At 36.7% G+C, this 19,686-nt stretch overlaps 1 protein-coding gene across 4 annotated transcripts in view; it reads left to right on the forward strand.

Moving 5' to 3' along the window:
- gabra2b (gamma-aminobutyric acid type A receptor subunit alpha2b) overlaps positions 1-14,212 on the forward strand; it is a 57,168-nt gene extending 42,956 nt beyond the window's left edge. For all 4 annotated transcript variants that reach the window (XM_028459584.1, XM_028459581.1, XM_028459583.1 and 1 more), the window contains exons 8-10: positions 6,445-6,597; positions 7,902-8,104; positions 13,061-14,212. In XM_028459584.1, coding sequence (XP_028315385.1) covers positions 6,445-6,597; positions 7,902-8,104; positions 13,061-13,369 — 665 coding nt within the window. In that variant the 3' untranslated portion in view covers positions 13,370-14,212. The remainder of the gene's footprint in view (positions 1-6,444; positions 6,598-7,901; positions 8,105-13,060) is intronic.
- The last annotated feature ends 5,474 nt before the right edge of the window (positions 14,213-19,686 follow it).

Raw genomic sequence — 19,686 nt, forward strand, 5'->3', positions numbered from 1 at the left:
TGAATAGCTGAGTATTCCTAACATGGATATTTTTTCACTTCCAGAGGAGGAGAATGGGAGGGATTATCAGAGTGGGGGGCGGGATTTACGGTTCGAATTCAGCCATGCCCCTCTGTCATGGTTCAAGATTCAGGTAGTGCAGCTTTAACCTCATCAAACTGCTTTACATACGTATACTGGTAGTGAAAAGCACCTGCACTGATCTGAGAGAGTGAGACATTGGAACATAAAGTAAGATTAAATGTGTAAAAGCAATAGCAATTTTGCACCTAAAATAGGAAAGAAGAAAACTGGGAGATGGATAGAATATCAATGACCATTTTATTCTTTCACATTATTATTATCTTATGATGAATGGACATGATATCAATATTTCAAGTAATAGTAAAATACATAATAATAGTAGATGCTTTAGGGACACTTAAAAAAAAAAAATCAAAAATGGAAATTTGGGCTGCACAAGTTTGGCCCTCGCCCTGGTGTGTCTCAAACATAGTCCTGCAAGCTTTTGATGTTTTCCTGCTCAGCAGAGTCTTGTTATCAGGCCTTCTGCAGACCTGCATGATGACACACCTTCAGATTTCAGTGATTTGTTGCAGGGTGACATCTAAAATCTTGTGGACTGCTGTCAGGGATTGTGTGTGAGACCACTGGCCCCAGGGTTCAATAAAGCCTATGAATTTGTGTGTGTGATCTGTGATGGACTGATGACCTGTCCAATCCTTTACCATCCAACTGAGACAATTGGACAAATGAAAATTAATAACATTTATTTGTTGTTTTCTTTACTATCTTCTTAACATTCAACTTTTTTTTTGTTTGGTCAGTGTTTCCTTGCCATGTTTCCTTTGCAAATTCTCTAATGTTGCTGACATAAGACAGACATGGAAACAGCAAACGTAGATCAAACAAGGGTGGATAGCGTAAAGCCAAGTTGTTTCACACCTTCCTCTGTGATAAATTCCCACAAAGACATGCTGAACATGACTGAGCAAAGTATTCCCACACTTTCTGCAGGAAACCGTGTTGCCTACATCTCGAGACATGACGTGATTACAATCTACATGCTGCAATTATTGTCTTCCCCATCACAGGCTTCTCCAGAGGAAATTCAGCCACATCCAGCAAATGTCTTGCTTGCACATATCTCTCCTCCTCCTTTTTTCTCCTCAACACAAGCACCGGGACTGGCATGCAAATTAAATTACACAAGATATAGAGCTCCATAGGGTACTGAGAGCACACTCAACTCCTGTAAATTCCTGTGCGTGTGTGTGTGCGTGTTTGTGTGTGTGTGTGTGTGTGTGTGTGTGTGTGTGGCAGCGGAGCAAGAATTAGTCCACATTACTGCAAGGTGCAACTACAACGCCGTAAAAGAAAGGGAGAATAAAAATATCTTTTGGGGAGTAGCCCCCTCCCCCCTCCCCCTGCTAAGAAGGACTTCCCTCTCACCAAGTGGCAACATGTATCAAGGCCTTCATTTTTAAATCACAGCAAATGAGCTATGTTTCTCTGTTCTGTTGCCATGGGTAACACATTTTTCTTCTCATGTCTAATCTTGGCTTCTCTTTGAGATTTCTTGCATTTGGAGCAGCCTGCCTGCTACTGCAGTACTGGCACGGTTTCACCTCCTCGTCGGCTGTGAGGCTTTGCTCGGTGGCTAGGAAAACAAACCGCCTGTTTTTGTGGGCAAAGATTATTATGTCAAGTGTCTGCGGTGGAAAGGGTCTTTATGCTGTGTAATCAACACACAACAAGCTATCGTCCTCTCAGAGCCATAATCTTACCGCTCTGACAGGTTTTACTGATGTAAATTACAATTGTTAGCAGGACACAGGGAGGTTGGAGCACTGCCTTGTTCAATTTACCCAATGGAGAGATATTGTAATGTTGGGTAAAACACTTAACTAATGCACTCATGAATCAAATATTTCAATGTATTTCTCCAGTTTTCTTTTAAAGAACCTATTCTAAATCCAGATTTACAGTACGTCTATAGAGAGAAAAATTGAGTGGAGCAGGTAAGAACTGCACTCAATCACACCTGTGTCTTTCCCAGTTTACTCTGACGGGGATTGGATGCTAAGAGCATTGTCCGGAAACACAAAGGCAGGGCGACACATACTAGACGCTGTGTATTGGTGTGAGTGGTGTCTTCATCCCCAGCTGCTCAACACCACCTCAGCCATCTTAGTTTGTAAAATGAAAAATAAAAAATAGCAGCGTACAAAAAAAGACCAGCATTGTCCACTTTCTCAAGCAAACACCTGATAATCCCTGCCTAATTGCTTCTCTATATTCTTAAGATGATAAGAATATTTTTCTCCTTGTACTTTTACAAGATTAAGTAATTGGATTATACTGGTTCCTTTCATTCCCTACTAATATTTTTTTCGCATAAAAACTTTTGAAAAGCCTATCTTTAGCTAATTTTCCCACTTTTAAAATGCTTTTAGCTGAAGCTACGGTCCAAAATGCTTGTAGGTCTAGATTTTTTTTTTTATATCCACGTTACTAAGAGCATATGAGCATGTGACATATACTGTATGACCAAAGCATTTATTACACTGAATTTAATGTTGTATGATTTTATCACATTTTTTTGTTATTTATTTGTAAATGTCAATATCATCAACATTTTTTTTTTTTACTGAAAAAACCTTGATGGTGGACCAAACGTATTTTCCACACTCAATACCGACTCTAGTGAAACAGCGCATTAGTGAGCAATTTCACAAGTGACATACCGTCAGGGTAGGCAAGGTAGGCAGTGCCTGCCCAAGCGTGAATTGAGAATTACAGTACCTATAAGTTTGAAAGTGTCCGCATTTTGTGCGTTTCATAGCCCAAAATACTAAACAGCGCTATTTCCTGGAACAGCTGCAGTCTTTTTTTTTTTTCACCCCGCTGTAAGGCCGAGGGAGGCCACGCCCCCTCCCAAAGGCACCTTGCTCTTCTGCCTCCGTTCCCATTGCATGTTTTTACGTGTTTGCGCATGCGCAGTCAGGTCCCCAAGATGACAACCATTAACCGCGCTATGCTAAATGCTATACCTAAGTTCACAGTACATTAGTGAATAGATTCCACATGACCGCTGCTGCTACGTTCTCTAGCTAGTGGGCGGGATAACACTACAGGCAGGATGACAGCACCAGAGATGATAGAGAAACTTTTTTTTGAGGAAAAACGACAGCTTTTAAAAGATGGAGACCAACAGCTGAGTTACCAGAGCTTCAGCAAAGGTAAGGTCAGAACATTGTTGGTACTTTCTACAGTGAATGGTACAAAAGGAAGGATTGGCTTTGTGGATGTTCCTCACTGAGGCTGTTCTGAGTTGTTTTTGTCATTTTCTCTGTGTTTCCAACACAAACAACGGATACGCTGCCGTGTCATGAGATATATCTTGTTGGGAGAGTATGGAGGCTATATAAAATAATTGTTTATGTTTCTTAATGGTGTTTATGATGTTGATTTTGTTAGATGGCTAAATGCTTGTTTATTTGGATCTTGTTGGGTTTTTTCTTTCTTATTATGAATTTTATATTTTGAGAAGCGCATTGAGATGACTTTGTTGGAAATTGCTTTATACAAATAAAATTGATTTGAATTGAATTAACACTTGCCAGCAGAAACATATGAAATTGTCATTGGTGGTCTCGATTTGCAACGTGCCTACCCAACCCTAGTGGTCACGGCACATCACTGAATTTCACGTACGTTATATGGTTTAAACAATGGGAAAGACTCACCAGTGGCTGACAGTTTCAAATGATTTATTCAGAGAGCTCCCGTGTTTGAGACGCTGACGATAGCATGGCACAGTGATGGAGACTGAGGAGGAAGTGGACTCCGTGACCCGCGATTTAAAGGAAGTTTGGGATCACGGGAATTATTTTAAATAACCATGAAATATTAACTTAAATCACTTTTAGCAGTACAAAAACCTTTTTAATATTGACCTTCTTTTTTAAACCCAAACAAATTGTGACCCGGAACCGGAAGTAGCGCTCTCGACCGAGAGGGAGCCGTAATCTTAAAACTAAAATAAACGTTTTGCAACACCAAATTTTTCCAAAATAACAGATGCGCACACCTGGCCTGTGTGGATGACAAAGTTTCAGGTCGAACAGATATCGCGTCGGAAAAATATTTGCTCCACAAACACACACACGCACTTGGGTGCGAGTAGAGTACATCCTGGACAGGAAGTGGTTCAGAAAACCACTTATGACCACGCAGAACATGCAAACTCCACACTGATTAGTCTTAGATCACGACTTATCAGTCCAACAAAGGGCCCTTTTGCATCTTATATATACTATCCACCAACACTGTTGTGTTGGGTTCTTTCACAAATAAAGACCGCTGCTTTGGGTGAACACAAAGCCTTTTTATTATGATGGATTCCACACACAAACCCTTCTTCACTGGTGTCCTTTTATGCAGTCCCCACACACCCTCTATGCATGGTCTGCCCCTAGCGGTAACACATGTAACATTCTGGATAACACTACAAACACCATGGTGAATATTTGTCCAATACAAACGGTGTAATAACAGGAGGACTGGCAGTTAAAATCCCACTCTATTCCATTTACAACTGATGTGTCCTGAGGCATCAAACTTAATATGTGCAAGCATTTGTATATGTATATGTGTATTTGTATATATACAAATGAGTTTGGTGGAGGGACATTGAGCATACCTTCACCAGTATGACTGCTTTGTGAATGAATAGCGGTTTCTAAAATCTCAAGAACGGTATAAACAAAATCCAACCATTATATTTATTTTGTAGATATATAACTCTATAACTGTAAATAAAGATTTATTGTTTTTTTTAATAATACAAAGTCTGTATTCTAACACTATTGACACACTCAGCATTTTTTGACTGTTGTTAGATAAATCAAGACTAACAAAAAAAAAGCTGATAGCACTTTCACTGACCAATGGACCCATCTGAGGCATCAAATATGCTTTCACAGTAGGAGCAAAAAATATGTGACGATCTGATCCAAAGGCCACGTTATGAGAATGAATGTCCAAATTTAGAATAATGAACAACCTGAGCATTAATACAGGAAAGAACATGTGATTTTGTGTTTTTCACATCATTTTGTCCAATTTTTTTTAGCATATTTTGTGTTTTTTTGTCATTTGGTGTGATTGTGGTAAAGTGTTGTGTTTTTTGAGCAATTGTGTATATTTGTTGGGCCAACAGTTGCCCCTGTCTGTTCCACACATTGGAAAGTGTGGAGCAAAACTGTTCCTTTGTTTTTACTTAAAAAAACAGGGTAGCTGAAGGTAACCAAACCTTACACCAACAATAAATCTAATGCATGTGATTAACTAATGATGGCTAAAGTAAGCCTTTAATTCAAATCGTATGTGTTGTCCTATTATTCAGGAATCAGAATAGCTGAGTGTCTTGTATACAAACTTATATGATGACCATAATGTATTTTCCTATACCTATTTCTAATTAACTCAATAATATCCACCACCATGTTGCAAACGTATCATTATTTAGGTCAGTGGTTCCCAAACTTTTTCTGTTGCGCCCCCTTTATGAGAAGGAACTATTTTCAGGGCCCTTCCATTGCAATAAACTGTCAACAAAATGGGTAAAAAATTAAAACAATTGTTGTACTTCTTCAAAACTCAGAAAAACAACTTTGAATGTGCAAACACATATTTTAGAACAGTAATAATAAAGTTCAAAGTGCAAAAAAAATTAAAAAAAATTTCTAGATTTAATGCTAAATCTTTAGCCAGGGTGTTCTCACTCAGAACCCCCCCCCCCCCCCCCCCAATTTGGGAATCACAGATTTATATCCAGGGGAAACAGGATTATGTTTGCTCGAACACATTTGAATGAAAATGTAGATATTTGTTAATGAATGAAATAGTAAAACATTTGCTATGTATTATGTATTTTATATTTATATTTTATATTTAAATTACAGTATATATTCATGTGAGGGGCTTAGGCAATCCAACCCAACTTATGCATTTTTTCTTCTTGCAACACAAAGAGTCACACTGTCTAAACACACTTCTGATAGCTGGTTAACTAGAGTCTATGTTGACAGTAGAGATATACGTGTTTGTGCATGTGATACCTTGTTTGTGTAAAGGATGGACTGGCCATCTCTCTGTGGTATAACTTGCTTCATGTCCTGGGTCAGGTGATCATCCAGCGACCCTGATCAGGATTTGTGGAAACAATAAGATGGATTCACAGACTCCTTTTCTTGTTTTTGCCAATTGCCACCCTGAGCACTCATTTGTCGTCTGTAAAATCTATTACCATGTACAAAACAAAGTGACATCACCTGCCAGCAAAGCACACATCTTAGTGCAGCCATCAAATGTGGCAGCTAATTAAAGTAGCCACATGTGAAAAATCACTTTAAATGAACCTGGTTTACATCCTGGCAGGTGAATACACGGTGATGACGGCTCATTTCCATCTAAAGAGGAAGATTGGCTACTTTGTCATCCAGACGTACCTGCCGTGCATCATGACTGTCATCCTCTCTCAAGTGTCTTTCTGGCTGAATAGAGAATCAGTGCCTGCTCGCACTGTGTTTGGTAAAGTATATAATGTCATCATTTGAATTTTTTTTGTCATCAACCCTGAGACATTCTGATTAAAAGCCAAATTCCCGATATTATATACAGTTTCTTAGCATTTATCACATTAGAAACTGGTTTTATCAGAGGAATAGTGCTTTGAATAGGGGGAGTGAAAACAGGGGACAAGGCAGTTGTAATCAATGCTACTTCTGAACACATCTGGATCCCACGTGTAACTACGGTACTAATGTAAGGAGAAGAAAAAATATGCCATCATGTATAAAAGACAAGTAGATGACACCTGTGGAAACAACACAGGCAGTCACTGGTTAACATGCTACTGTAGGCCTGTATTTGTAATCGCGTAGTAATAATAATTCATTTTATTTGCTTTTCAAAACTCAGAGACACTTTACTACTGAAACAATTGATCACTAGTCAAAAAAGAAACTAATAACAACAAAGGTGAATACAAAAAATACACAACAATCACAAGTTAAAGTAGTTAATAATTCATTACAATTATGGCATAATTATGATCATGATTGTAATTGTAAAAAAATATGTTGATGTAATTGTAATTGAATTGCAATTTAGTTTAGATAATTGACTTGAATTTAATTAAATGCAAACCAGGTGAAGCATGTTACAGTTCTATGGCTGACACATACCTAGTTTACAATTATTAAAATGTTTCAGATCGAGTTTTCCCACTACCTGTCAGTTCTCTTCAGGATTTTACCATTTTAAAAAAATGTAAATCAAGGGTTATACTGACAAAAAGAAAAGGCTCAGATGCCCACACCAAAAATATTAATACCAATATTTTCATTGATTAGAAAGCCTAACGAGGTAACCAAGCGATGAGAAACAAATTGGATGATAGATGATATTTTTAGTGTATTTTACAGCTGATTTAAGACATGGGTCAAAAATGACCCATTATCATAAGAGATGCTAACAGAATGCTAACACCAGAGGAAAGTTATGGTTTTTGGCGTTATTTATTTCAGGCTTAGTAATAGTGATTAATTGTATTTGAACTTTACTAATTGAGAATGTAATTAGAATTGACTTTCAGGGGAAACATAATCATTTTAATTGTAATTGGTAAAAAATACTTATCACCGTAATCGTAATTGAGTTGTAATTGAACATGGATAATGGAAGATGTAATTGTAATTGAAAAATATAATTGACACCAACCCTGCTGTACGCTATTAGAAGTAAGACAATTTGAGGACAAAAGCTGTGTCAAATACAAGTTACAAGTAATTTGTCAACTTAACAATAGGTGTGAATATTGGTGTCTTTTCCAGGTGTTACCACTGTACTCACCATGACCACACTGAGTATAAGTGCACGGAACTCCCTGCCTAAGGTTGCCTATGCCACTGCCATGGACTGGTTCATCGCCGTCTGCTACGCCTTCGTCTTCTCAGCCCTGATTGAGTTTGCCACTGTCAATTACTTCACAAAGCGTGGCTGGGCTTGGGATGGAAAGAGCGTCGTGCATGACAAGGTAATGAAGAAGGAATCGTGTCTTCTGACAGGCTCCATTTTCAGAGAGGATTCATTTGCATTGGATTGTAAGTGGACGAAGGCAATGCCTGCTGATGGAAGCTTGAAGAGTTGATTGTTAGAGGTAGAAGGAAATGGCAGTAATGGCCTCTTTAACCCTTTACAAGTGAAGCCAAAGTGTTGTGAGCACTTTTTTCCTTCGTTGTGAAACTGAAAAGAAGAAAAATACATTGACGTTACTTTAAGAATGATTGTCCCAATGTATAACACTAAAGCAACTGTTTTATATCACAGAAAATTCACCTTTCAGTGCCATCAATGCACCATGATGAACCCTGCAGTATAGCACTTGACCTCGAAACCACTGCAGAAGTGTTTCCAGTAACATAGCTGTCAAACGCTACATTAACCGTGACAAAGAAATCAAAGTGACTAAGTAGGAAGCGTTGTTACAGTAAGGGTGCAGTAAGTCTATTCACAAAAATGAAAATCATGATGCACGTTTCTGTTTTTTAGACTTTTTTTGTAACCTCAGGCTCCGTGCTCACGCTAAAACCATCAGGGTGTTAAAGGTCCCATATCATGCTATTTTTCACACATCTCCATTTGTTCTAAGAATCCCAAAAACAGTGTTTGAGGTTTATTTTCCCAAACTCGCCTGTTTTCCAGAGTTTTAGCCTCTGAAAAGTCACTTTCTGAGCAACTCTACACAAACGTCCTATATATTCATGAGTGGGCGTGTCTATAGACGGGACAATGACTTCCTCCTCCACGCACGGTGACGTAGGGCCAGAGGACGGGCTGCCCTCCTCCCACCCACTCCGTAGCCGAGCTCATGCTGCTTTATAAACACAAGACAGTAGGGGCGGGGCGTTCACTGGTACATACACAGACTGTAGAAAATACATACATAGCACTACGCGAAGGATGCTAAAATGCTCACCTTTGTGGGCGTGTCTGTTTACATGTCAATCACAGCAGAGAGCTTCCTGGAGGCGCGGCTTCTCCAACTTTATCAAATTGGAACGAGGTGTTTGGGCTCGCTCTGCAGTAAGAAAGGAGCAAATCACCCTCTAACTAACAATTGAGGGAATCAATCAATCACTTTTATGATGTTTAAAGCACAGAAAAGTTAATTTAGCGTAACATGGGCCCTTTAAACCCAATGATAGGTTGTAGCAGCAGTCTGCAATCTCTGCGTGCCTAGGAACTTGACTTTATGCACCTGTGGCCTTGAAAGGGATTCACATTCACATCCACAAGTGTTAAAATCTGAAAAACACTTGAAAATCAGAAAAATACATTTGAAAATTGTGGATCCATTTGTGACTATTTTTGAGACAAATCTCTCCCCATAGGTTGGAATCTGAAATAAATTATTCAAATGACTATCAGTGCAAGTTTGGCTGTAAAATAGATAGCCTTCTAATCTAATTAATGACTTAATATATATCTTTGATCTGTAATCTACTATATATAACATGGTGATGGGCTAGGTATTTTAGTTATTATATGATTATTATTCCCAAATGTGAATATAGGTAGGAGGAACAAAGTGCATGTTTAAAAATATTTTCAAAACAATATGCTTCAGTCGACTCTCATTGGGTGGTTTCAGAGCGGTATCACTTCCAGAACCAAATTTTGAAATGCACGTCACTAATACAGCCGTGATACAGTTGTCCTTTAAGTAACATTTGTGCTCGTAATTTAAAAAAAACCCTGGAAATCATTTTCTAAAATGTGCTTTTTGAATAAAACATGAGTCAACTATACTAATTTTATTTATTTTTTTAAAAGACATTCTGAATAAACATGTCTCAAAAAAATTAATAAATGTTCTAGGTACGTTTGCAAGTAAAGTTTTGAGCACAACTGCAACTACGTTATGTGCCAGTTTGCTGCTCTTGCGTTTACATCTGCTACTTCTTCTTCTTTTACTATTTAAATCGACAAGCGACAGCCATCTTTAGGCTGGTAGCTGACAGTCACCTACCACAGTGTGGAGACTTACAATGTCCTCCATCTTTGATTATTCATAGACTAGTTTCAATGCGGGACATTTCACTTCATGTTTTTTTAGCTCTAACTATAATTAAAGACCAGTGCAGACTGTTGCTTGATCCTAGCTAGGTTTTCTAATGCAAAGTTGTGACATTCCTGTGTATCAGTGACTAGCAGAGATGCTCTGAGAGGTGCTGGGAAATACCACGATATTTGTTCACTTAAATACACATCATTAGTGTTGTATTTTCTTGGCTTGTGGTTTTTGCTCCGCACAAACAAATCTTGATTAAATAAATTTAGTCACACACACTGTCTCTCCTCTCACAAGCCCACATTTTCTTTATTTTGCCAAAAACAAATACTATGAGCAAGTGACGGCACCCTCTCTATTACTACTGAAATCTGCAAAAAAATATGAATCAATGCAGTGTTACGACAACTACAGTCTTGTTCACTCACTTATTAGTGCCGTTAATATAAATACTATTATTAATTCTATCAAGTCATGGGAAAGTATAATTTTTTGAGTATTGACGTGTTCTGGAAAACTGATTGCAGTATTCGTTGGGAAAGTATTTGAGATTTGGATTTATGGTTGACTTAAGTGAGAAATTACACATAGAGTGTATATGCTTTATGTTCTCTAATAAAAAATATTTTCAAAGGCACATCAAGACTTTAAAATGTAGGGATTTAATTAATTTTTCTGACTTTGTGGTAAAGTTGCTCAAGAGACTGATTATATGTTTCTGAATGCTGATTGATCCCTCATATGTAGATAAACCATAGCACTGCTACAAAGATACATACGGGCCAAAACTTTTGGTACATCTCGGCTTCTCTCAAATTTACTAAAAAATAAGAGTGAGAGAAGATGAATGTACTTTACTATGGTTGAAATAAATTGTGTACGTAACAGTACTTTGAAACATGTTACTTGTATCAACTATTCACGTTGTTTGTGATTAATGGGCTTAAAAATACATTTGTTTGCTCTTCTAGGTCTAGATATAGTTCTTGTTGACTGCACTCAGTATTATGCATTTGGTACTTCGCATTAGTGTTGTACTCAAGTCCAAACTATTCGAGACTAAGACTTCAAAATAGCATACTATCATACTACTCATACTAAGTCTGTTGTCAAATTGAGTATGTAGAGTGTTCCAATTAGATAGTATGGAAAGATTCTGTACATGAGAAATACCCAGATGTATACTATACAAGACAAGTATGCATGGTGGGCACACTAGTCATACTCAACTGCCCCATGATGCATTGCGAGCGGAACAGAAAATTATCCTGGGACCAGCTTCAAGCTAAAAGTCAAAGATTCCCTTTTCAAAATAAAAGCATCTCTTCTTGTCTTCAATTAGTTTTTAACCCTTTTGTAAATAGGGCTCTTGTTTTGAAGTTAATCGGAAGTTACAGTAAATAAGTAGCACAATGGCGGGTCTCCAAAATCTCCAAAATGTCAGCATGAACTGTGTTTCTGTGAGTTTTATCAATCAAATGACCACATGTTGATATTCTACTTTCTCACTTTCTCACTTAAAATGTTTTCAGAACTTTCAAAGGTGGAGAATCAACAGAGATATTTAGCCTCAGTGTGCTTCAGGTTTTTGTAGTTGTTGGTTCGAAATGCATGAAGTATACTTCAGTGGGAATGGTCACCACACGAATCCTCCCAAACATACTTATAGTATATAGGAGACAGTATGTACTCATTGAGTGTGTAGTGTATAGTACATTAATGTGCGATTTTGAATAGAGTCTAAGACTTTCCCCGACACCAGAATGTACCGAGACAAAAACAATATCATAACAATCAATTTTAAAAACCACAACACGGTTGAACAGTTATTGAGCATTCTCTCTTTAATTATTATTTTTTTTACTGACAGACATAACCAAGGAGTCTGCAACTCTTTCAAAGCACAACATGTAAAAATCTCCAACCTTGTCAAATTTGTTCCACTAAATTTTTGAAAAAAGAAATCATTGTACCCACTTATAAATCCATAATTTTTTTAAATATCTGAAAAAAAGTTGTTCATTTTTACGAGGCCTAAAGTAAGTGTTTAAGTATTTTTGATTAGAAATGAGATGGACTGAGTTTTGCAGGTGCGTGACACATAAGGCACTTGAAAAGATTTCCAAGAACAATCAAATTACAACAAGTCAAATTACAACATTGTTAATCAGACAGTTTCAAGTGCTTTTCCTAATTAGCACATGAATGAAGTTGAAGAATAACAGATCAGTGCTGGTCTCGACTGGTCTGGAAGAAAAATCCAGAATCCATCCAGTCCTACATCAAGATGCTCTATGACATGACCAAGACCTTCAAAATGTGGTCTTGAGACCAAGACCGGTCTTGACTACTACAACACTTTTTGATTTTAAATGTTTCCTTTTGATTTTAAACAATTGAATGTCTTATCATGTAAAGCACATTGAGTTGCCTTGTGTATGAAATGCGCTATACAAATAAATTTGCCTTGCCTTGCCTTGCCTAGATTAGCACCTTGCTGCTGATATTTCAAAGTGCTCAGTGGTATTTAACACAACACAAGCTTTTTTTTTTTTTAGTAATAAATAAATAAGTTTATTTTACATCCATTTTTCTCTTTGAATTTAAGCTATTGAATCCATCTCAAGCATCCTTGAATCTTGTAAATCTAAATGTTTTATATAATATGGCCTCACGTTCAAACTGACCCATCTTTTATTCATTGAATTGGAGCTTTTTACGATTGTGTCTTGAATTGGTTTGCAGCAGTTTATAAATTCCGATTGAACAGCAGTCAAGAAAAACAGCTTTCACTGGTCAGAAAGGATTGGTGATAAGTGTTAATGTGCTGGTATTTACCTTTAAAATGTAGTGGATGAATCAAACTAAACTGTCCTTTATTGTCAAAACACCTGACTTTTTTGTTTTGTTTCTCTACAGAAAAAAGAAAGGGCATCTGTTGTAAAGAAGAATAATGCCTACGCTGTAGCAGTGGCTAACTATGCGCCAAATATCACCAAGGATTCCAGCACCCTTCCAACAATCGCCAAAGGCGGAGTCACAGATCCCAACAAGCCCAGAGCAGACGGCAAAGCTCCGGATGCAAGGAAATCGTTCAACAGTGTTAGCAAAATTGACAGGATGTCCCGGGTTTTATTCCCAGTTCTCTTTGGCAGCTTCAACCTGGTCTACTGGGCCACCTACCTAAACAGAGAACCCATTATAAAGGACATGGTCCCATCTACCTAGAAAGCAGATACGATGTGCATCTGGTCCAGGAAAGGAGAGACAAACCAAATACCTCCAGCAAAACTGTGTCCACACAAACCTGGCAAAGTCTTGGATTGCAGTGTGATCCTCTATCTCCGCCTGTTTTCTACACTGTCTGCAGCACTTTTGAAACGCTTGGCTTTTGTAAATGTGTATGTATATTTATATTCATGGTTTCATGGTGACATAGTGCGTTATTACTTTTGATCGGAGTGCATAGTTCCTTTAAAAGTATGTTTCAATTTAAGTATGTGACCACTGTATATACGAATTGAGAGAAAACCCAGTATCACATATATTTTTCTTTAAAAATACATTTAAGTGTGATGAATTTTGCTAGTACTGCCCACTTTCTTGATAACACAGTGTGTGTTCTTGTTTTTCTTTTGAGTGAAAGGGACAGATGCTGTCAATTTTCTTGGCTTTCTTCGCCACACAAGTGTGGCCCGGAATCTTTTTTTTTTTCTTCTTCTTTTTGTCCAAGCCAATGCAAAAACACACTTGTATAATATTGTTACTGTGTACAGCTTGTTTTATTATCTTTGACTACAGGTATGGGGCTGCACTCTCATGCTGATCTCCAGAATGACTCTCCCCCCCCACCCCAGGACAAACAGGCTGTGAAGAGGAATCGCTACAAAAACTGTTCGTGTGATACTCTGTGGTTCTGACAGCTGCACGTGACATTTGGAAAAGCAGGACAGAACAAAATTACAAACGGTGCATATTTTGGGGGAACGTGTGGATTATGTGTGGAATAGCTGTAGCTGGGGTTATATTGTTTTTTCATGCAGGTTGTAATAAAACCACATACTGTCTTTATTCAATGATTTATACGGAGAATCAAATCTGACAAACCAACGCCTTAAAGACTAGTGATTAGTTTTGTTCTTTTTTTTAATTATCTTAAATAACATGCCTGCTTATACACCAGCAGACAGAACATGTGAGCATTGATCTCCAATTTTGTATTGTAACTCTTCTATTTAGTCTCCACCACCTTCTACGGATGTTCATTAGGAAAATCAACTGTTTCTAAACCAGCTGTGGATTTTCCCACTTATAGTCCATTTATGTTCGATGCTGAATGACTTACATGGGAGATATCTGTAACTGGAGATGAGTAAAACAAAGGTAAACAACAGCATGATCTGAACCAATGTGAACCAAAACAGTGCGCTGAAAAAGGATTGAAGGAGTTTGTATTTGCACAGTTACAATTAATTTTAAATATGAGTCTAAAATACTGGGAAATTCTTAGTTAAATGGAGATGGAAGTAGAGGTATCAAAAAAAGAAGCATTGGAATGTAAAAAAAAATGTTTTTAACAAGAGCGCAAACCTCCGCCAAGAGCTAAATAATCCTCTTTGCCAGACATTGGCAGTTATCTGGATCACTTTAAAGGCTTGGAAGACATTTCTATCCCCATTAATAACAATACAGTAAGTCAAAATGTTTGAACATGTCTCATTTTCTTTTATAAAATCAACTTCGTAATCCTGATCACTGGAACTTGGTGTTAAGGAACCAACCCGACATAACTGAGTTAAAATTCATAAAGATTGGTCAATTACAACCCATTTTGCCAATGATGACAGATTTTTCTATTTATGAAACTGATCCAGAATCAATATATTGATCCGGATCCCTTTCCTGGCGTAAGGTTTTTTTTTTGGGTAAAATTTAGTCAAAATCAATTTTGACTTAATCCTCCTAACAGTCAAACAAACAAATAAGCACTGATGGCAATAATACCTCCTTGGCAAAAAAAAAAAACAATTGTTTATCCTATGAATTTTTTTGCCCATCCTCTTCAGCCTGTTTTTAGGATGCACATTTCTTCAGAATTTAATGCCGACAAAAGCAGACGTAAGAGTCAATGCTTCTTATTTTTCTACATTTAATCCAAGATGACAAGATACAAACAAAATCTGTTGCAGTGTTGTTTTCGTCGACTACATATTTAAAGTGACAATAACTAGACTATAACTAATTTAATGAGAACAAAAACACTATCAAAATACATTGACAATTTTGTTTTTATTTTGTCATTTGGGATGAAATTCAATCAGAACTCAACTGATCATGTGGTCTTAGACATTGATCACATTAAATCTGTTTGTGTGTGTATTCACATCAATGGAATCATTTAAAAAAAAAAAAATCCACAAATTTTTATTCTGCACATTTGAATCAACAATATCTGTAACGCGTTTAGGCAAAATGTGATTCAGTTGACTAAAACTACCGTAGACTAACTGTAATAGTCATGATGACTAAGTTGCATTTTAGTCAAAAGACAATAACTAAAATTGGTTGGTTGCCAAGTGATGCAAATGCCAAGAATTCCACACTGGTTGTTCTTTATCAGCTCCTATAACAGAGGACGGGTGCATGGTTACATGCTTATATCAATATATCATGTAAAGACGTGGTATGTGTAAATGAAAATGAAAGAAAAAAAAAAAAAAAAGCTTCACATCCTTCTACTGTGGCTTCTTTATATAATGTAAGTTCTGCCCCATATCAGCAGTCATACATGGTAATCGAATGTGTTGACCTACTTCTACATGAGGTGATATCATTTTTTTTCCTCTTTAAATTACTTTAAGACTTTATTTGTTGAAGCATGGAGAAACAACAACAGCCAATCATTTTATTTTTTATGTTGTCAAATATAATTCATAATTTCTCCAACATGAAATAGGATCTCAAACATTCCAGATCAAGACGATTGTTCACAAGGTGTATGCTTGATTCCGTGCACAGTTTGTAATAAAAACACATTATTTAGTTTCTTCTTTTATTCCTTTCTTTATCTTGTTATATATATATATATATATATATAATACTTATACATGAGATCTGTATTTTACAGAATAGTAACAAAAAGAGTGTACCAATATGGGACGTTGATTGTAAAGTCCCACATGCTAAAATAAACAGCAACCTTTTTCAACATTTAGCAACTAATGAATAAATGTGATTTTTTTTAAAATATTACTTTTGACCAGATTTACAGCAATATTTGTGATATTTACTTTTCTCGTAAAAAATGTTGTCAATCTTAAATTTAAATGTTAACTCTAAATCTAAATGTTCAATCTTAAATCTAAATTGAATTATAAATCTAAATGTTAAATATGACTTTGCACATTAGCTAAATATTTAGTTTCACACGTGACATTTAGATGTAACATTTTGATTTAACATTAAACATTTAGATTTTAATGTAACATTTAGATTAAATATTTAGATTTAGATTTAACATTCATATTTAGATTTAGATTTAACATTTAGCGTTTAGATTTAAGATTTAGATTTAGATTTACCATTTAGATTTAGATTTAACAAATCAGATTTAACATTTACTTATTTTTTCGAGAAAAAAAAATCACAAATTTTACAAATGTTGCTGTAAATCTGGTCAAAAGTAACGTTAAAAAAAAAAAATCACATTTGTTTTTTAAATGTGGTTTGTTGCTAAATGTTGTGAAAAGTTGCTGTAACTTTTCAATCGCCGCCCCATAAACCGAATGCCAAATGCATCACATTTTGAAACAACTATTCCCGAAATTGTTTTGACATTAAATTCTAGACTTTTATAAAACAATCCCTACCCTTGAAAATAAAATGTCTGCTCATCAAATCTTAATGGGTTGAACCGTTCTGTAGGTATTAGGTGACAATATAAACCTGTTATGGATGAGCAATGGGACAAATAAAACATCTTATGATTTAGATACCATCTAGAGTTATTTTACCACCCAGGTTTGACAGTGAGCTACTATAGTAGGACTCCACACAGGCACAGTAGAAGACGTGATTACTGGGAGAGCAGCTCAGTGTCCTGTGTCCACGAGCTGCATGTCAATAGGACTACAATTCACAGTTAACAACAGCTCAGTGAGCCCATGGGAGCATGAGAGAGGCAGCTCAGCAGGAAAGGATGCTGTCACATGTGCCCCCACACTGCAAGTGACTATCATTACCAGTGTGTTGGTAAAAACCCACAGAAAAGCCCTGTGGCACTGAGCCTCAGAGCAGAGCACACTCTACTTACACTTCCCCAACCCAATCTTTCCACCACTCAGTCGCTGAGCAAAGCAGACCCCTGAGTGAGCTCTCGTCTATACCCTGAGACGTCTCCTTGAGCTGTAGCTGACCCAGCTCGTCCACTCAGGGACCACAGATTGATGATGGATGAGAGGTGGTTTAACAGTTCCACTGAAGGGCCTTGCATACAGGTCCAGAAACCTTGATATTTGAGGACCATTCTCGGTGTTCTTTCTTGTTTGTTTTGGAGATACAGTCATTTTCAGCAGGCTTTACAAAAATTACACTTAATCGGAGGTGAAAGTAACTGATTACATGTACTCATGTTACTATAATTGAGTTGCTTTTATCGGTAGTTGTACTTTTTTGAGGATATTTCTAAATCAGTCATTTCATATTTTAAAAAAGTAATTAGTTACATTTATACACCCAGCCGTTACTGAGTGAATTATAATTGATAAATAAATGATCAACGGACATTGTGAAACTACAAAAAATGAAATGACCAGACAACAATATTAATGCATTGTATTTTGTATAGACACTCAAAGCGTTTTACATTGATGTGCATTATTCTTTCATCCCATGCATGGTGGTGGTGGGCTGCTATTGTTGCCACGGCTGCCCTGGGGCTGGCTGGCAGGGGGGAGGCTGCCATGGTGTGCCATTGGTCTCTCTGACCACCACCAACACTAAGCATTGTGAGTGAAATGCCTTGCCCAAGGACACAACAACAATGACTTGGCTGGAGCAGGATTTGAACCTTCAACCTTTGATTATTGGACAACCCACTGAGTCATGGTTGCCCCAATCAAATGCATCACACCATAACCGACCAACCAGATTAAACGTAATGCACTGCGCCAAAACAGCATTGAATGCTGGGTAATTTCTTAGTTTTAGAGTTCATAAATGAAGCTTTTTTTAAAAACAAAATAAATAAAAATATTTGTGTTATTTTATTATATATATATATATATATATATATATATATATATATATATATATATATATATATATTATTTATATATAATTTTATACAGATACCTCTTTTGGAAAATAGATTAACTTCCAATTGTGCAATATTTCATTTTTTCCTTTTCAAGTTTCTACATGAGATCTTTACTGTATGCAAGGGAACAGTGGCAAGATTTATCTCCAAAAATAAACATGGGGGTGAAATTAACGAGTAACTTTTACTTTGAGTACTATTTAATTGAGCTACTTTTTATTTGTAACTGGTTATTTTGTGTACGACTTACTTGTACTTGTTCTTTAGTACATTTCCAATCAAGTAACAGTACTTCTACTTGAATCAGTACTCTTTACACCGCTGCACTTAATCATCTTAAATACAAAGATAAAAGATTCTATTTCCAGTTTAAAGTGGCAAGATGCCGTTTATTATCATCGTTTCACGTTTGAGCAATTAGAGTTTACCATATCAAAAAGACACTATAAAACAAACCTCTTCATGCTGAAGGGAGAGTGCCACCTATTCACCGTATACGCTAAAATATTTGTTCTTTACAAACATGAACTTTAATGCCTAATGATCACAGCTTTAATTCTTTAGTAATGCTTCAAAGTAAATAATGTGCACTTATAAAATCAGCCCTATGCAGCTGTTAAGCCCTGATTTAGGTTGAGATAGCTTTGCTCATGGTCAACACTGAGCTTCAGAGGTTGGCTGAGGTCAGGACTATGTACCGATCATCAGTGAAGTTCTTTTACACCAAACGTCATCAATGTCTTCATGGATCTGGTATGTAGTCATGGCGGAATAGGAAAGGATAATCCAAAGAAAGCTCTTACAAAGGAGGAGTATCATTATTGTACAACTCCTTTTTTAATGGAAAGCCGGAAAGGATCATTTTATTGTCTGTGTACGTACTTTTGCAGCAAACAGAGTATATATTTTCGCGTGTGTTGAAAAAAATAACTGGAGAATGAGGTTGATATTTGGTAATTTTCCTGTAAGTGGCAGAAGAAGGTTTATTCCAGCCAATTAATAAGATATTAAGTAATATTAGGTAGAGGAAAAACCCCCTGCTATTATCTTTGAGGTATTTTTCAAAAAGCTTCATGATAAACTGTATTGTGTGTAGTTTACATTAAAAAATAAAGAAAAGAAAAGCACCGTTGCAAAGCTGTAAATGTATCCATGTGGGAACTACAAAGTGTGAGACAAGTGCACATCACGAATGATTGCATTCATGCTACACGGCCCCTGTGAGCAG

Source organism: Gouania willdenowi, chromosome 10 (assembly GCF_900634775.1).
Source record: "Gouania willdenowi chromosome 10, fGouWil2.1, whole genome shotgun sequence".
In the NCBI taxonomy this organism is placed as follows: Eukaryota; Metazoa; Chordata; class Actinopteri; order Blenniiformes; family Gobiesocidae; genus Gouania; species Gouania willdenowi.